We start from the raw sequence: 3,497 nt of genomic DNA, 5'->3' as shown, positions 1-3,497 counted from the left end.
CTTGTCACTACTTAAAGAGTTGTTGCTCCTTCTTTCTCCTCATGGTCTTTGGATGCTTATTTTCTTCCTTCACTGGTTTTCTGGTAGCTCCTCTTTGTTTTTTGCTTCTCTTGTTGGTTTTGCATTGAGTAATGGGGTAATATGAAGTGTCTTGCCATATGATCAAAATTATGACATGTGTAACACTCCACATGGCCAAGATATGAAGCAAGAGGATCAAATCTTCTACTTCTCATGCCAGATCTATACCTTGCATGCAATGTGCTTCTCCTCCATTGGTTAGATCTGCAATCATATGCCTTATAGGAAAACATGTTACATGAATAGAAATAACCATAAAAATCACAATTATACTTATTGGCTAATCTCCTTGGCTGCTGAAACTACTGCAAGCTTTGCTGATTAGATCTATACATTTTTCTCTTGCAATTAGCTGCAACATGCCCAAATTTGTGACAATTGTAACATTCTACCTTATGTAGGAAAGGAAAAAATAACTTTGTTTCCTTTGAAATTTTACAGCTATGTCACGATCCTCTCTTGGAGAAAAATATTTTCTAAAAGTAGGAGCTCCTTGAGGTTTTCTTCTTTGTTGTTATTGGTTTTTATTCTTGTTTCCTTTGTTCCCACTATTGTTGTTGGTATTGTTTGCTACAAGCTTCTTGGGTTCTTCTTTGTTGTTTTTTCCTCCATGCGAACTAGACTCACCCTTTTGAAATCCGAGACTAGATCTATCTAATGGTGATCTCTAGATCTCAAGCAAATTGTCCAAGGCTACAATGCTCTTATCCATCTTCTGCTGCTTTCTCAAGAACACCACTTCAACTTCTAATATCTCACACTCGTTTTCCTTTTCTTGGTACCGCTTCCTCATACCTTCCTCAACTTTTTCTGATTCTTCCAATTTAATCTTTAAGTTGACAATCTCTTCCTTGAGCTTGGCCTCCTTATCATCACAAATCTGCAATAATTTTTCTTGATCCTTGCATGCAACTATTAATCTATAAATCTAACCTCTAATAACCTCGATATCATTCTCATCTTCACTAGGCACTTCAACATAATAAAAATATAAATCCTCAAAATGGTAACTCAAATAAAAACAATAGCGTCTATACCTTTGGATTCATTTTGTTGGAATACCTTTGGTTCTTGATCATCTGAATTTTGGAAGTTATTGGTTGAACCACTTGCATTAGGAAGATGAGACTCTTGTGGCCGAGCTTCATGATTTTGAAGGCCCTTCTTCTTCTTCTTCTTCTTTTTGTTGCTCTTTTTCTTATTCTCCATATTGTTGCTAGTACCATATCCAAATCTGGATTCTAACTTGTCCCACATTTCTTTGGCATATTTCAAATCTACTAGCTTCTTCAACTCATCATCGTGAAGGTTCTTGTAGATTATGCATCTAGATTGTGCATCCTGCTGCAAAAATGCAGGTGCAATTGGATTCTTTCCACGTCCTTCACATACCAGTCTCCAAATGTTAGATCCATAAGATAAAACTAAGATTTAACATTTTTTCTCCATACCTTGAAATTTGCAGTAGTGAGGACAACCACTCCTTGAGAAGCAACTCTAAAATAAATAAATAAATAATAATAATAATAAATAAGTAAATAATAAATAAACAATAAATAAATAAATAAAATTAATTAATTAATTAATTAAAATAAATAAATAAAAATAAAAATAATAATAATAATAAAATAAAATTTAAATAGAGCGGACTCGAAAAAGGGACGTGGGGAGAGGATGGAGACTGCAAATAAGGGTTTCGGTTAGGGTTTCAATTTGCAGCAGTTAATCCTGAACAGCCGCTGCATACTGCACTGTCTGCTCTGTCATTATCACGAGATATCACCTACAGCTTCCTACTTGCTGCGGTCCCATATTTCACCGATGGCATCTGTACTGAACGTGAAGCTCGGGGGTTAATTATTTCCGTTACTAACCGCCCCCTCTTGCGGCCTGTTTTCCTATTACTTTTTGACCAGTTGGAGGTTCTTGTTCTCCGTTTTTCCATCAGTCTCGAGGAGCTCTCCGTTTCTAGGCGCAGCTGTCAATATGGAAGACTTAGATGCTGTCAATTATTTCGAAGACCCGTTGGAGGGGGTTTCCATCTGGCGTACCCCTTTTCCCACGTCGTCTAGCTTATTCAGCTCCGGTTTCTCTCTGGTCGAACCCTCCTGGCCCCCTGTGGTCCTGTCGGACGATCCCCCCACCTGGCCTACTTTAACCACCCCTCTGGCATCTCCGTCATCACTAGGGTTCATCTCCACTTGTCTAAACCCTAACCATGGTTTAGACCCCCCTTTCACTGGCCCTAACTCCCGTTTTCCCCCACTGGTGACCGGGGCTTCGATTGATTCACATAATCTCTCCTCCCTGGCTCCCCCTTCCAGCAGTTTCTCCGCCGTCCTGCCGCTCGCCGGTTCCCTTCTATTGGCTGATGGTCTTCCCCCCTCCTCGCATAACCATTGTCCCCCTCTTGCATCTTCGGATCCGCCTCCTAGCAGGGCATCGCACCCCCCTCCCCCACAGGGGACCAAGAAAAAGTACAAGTGCTTTAAATCTAAAGCAGACGACATCTTTCTGAGACTAGAAGAGGACATTCAGTGGGGAGAAGCCATGGACTTCGCGGACAGAGTCCTGGTCGGTCGCATCAGGGGAAGGAACTACTCGGCCGCTCGTCTGAAGGCCTGGGCAGCAGAAGTATGGGGTCACCATCTGGTTGACATCCCATTCGTGCAGACGTTTGTGAGGGGATGGTTCGCTCTGAGATTCGCTCGTGCCGATCACACAAATTGGGTCCTATCCTCCTACTGGCACTTCGAGCACGCCCCGGTTCTACTGAAACGTTGGACACCCCTCTTTGATCCTGAGACTGAACAGATTGGCATTGGACCTGTATGGATTCAGCTTCCGGGTCTCCCTTTACAATACTGGTCTGAGGACATCTTCAAGCGGATTGGCAATGTGATTGGCACCTATATGGAGTACGACAAGTCATACCTTCATACGGGTATGATGGCATACGCTCGCATCCTTATTAATCTTGACACCAGAGGAGGACTACTGGAATATATCACCATACAATGGAGGGACACATCTCGTAAGCAGATTATTGATTATGAAGGCATCCCGTACCGCTGCCACAGATGCCACAAGGTTGGGCATTTATACAAGGATTGCCCACTCCTCCACAAAAAGAGGGGCCCTGAGCAGAGTCGAGAGCCTGAACCGACGGATGGAGGTCCCTCACAACAACAGGAAAGGTAGGAAGACCCTCACATCACCTGGAGGACCATGCTCCCGACGAGACAAGAGATACATTGGGTACTCCCGTCACCGAGGCATCAGATAAGCGACCAGCGGACTCTATTCCTTCCTCGCCTCCTCCTCCATCCAGCTCGGGCACTGCAAGAGACATCACCTCGACTGCGGGTATGTTTTTCCCTGTCTCTTCCTCTGTCTCTGGATTATCACATGTTTTT

The 3,497-nt window shown here is 43.1% G+C and overlaps 1 protein-coding gene across 1 annotated transcript; it reads left to right on the top strand.

Annotated features, from left to right (window-relative positions):
• The first annotated feature begins 2,631 nt into the window (after positions 1–2,631).
• LOC149159741 (uncharacterized) lies at positions 2,632–3,282 on the top strand. The gene has a single exon (XM_089434411.1). It carries the CDS (start codon positions 2,632–2,634, stop codon positions 3,280–3,282), a length of 651 nt encoding a protein of 216 aa, XP_089290537.1.
• The last annotated feature ends 215 nt before the right edge of the window (positions 3,283–3,497 follow it).

Source organism: Pinus tabuliformis, chromosome 5_2 (genome assembly GCF_031772625.1).
Source record: "Pinus tabuliformis cultivar Carrire ecotype Pingquan chromosome 5_2, CPIR1, whole genome shotgun sequence".
NCBI lineage: Eukaryota > Viridiplantae > Streptophyta > Pinopsida > Pinales > Pinaceae > Pinus > Pinus tabuliformis.
The sequence above is the reverse complement of the archived record's forward strand: the minus strand, read 5'-3'. Positions and strand labels throughout refer to the sequence as shown.

What these genes read in the sequence shown, in the direction of transcription:
- LOC149159741 (XM_089434411.1), top strand. Translation starts at nt 2,632, where the DNA reads ATGGACTTCGCGGACAGAGTCCTGGTCGGTCGCATCAGGGGAAGGAAC.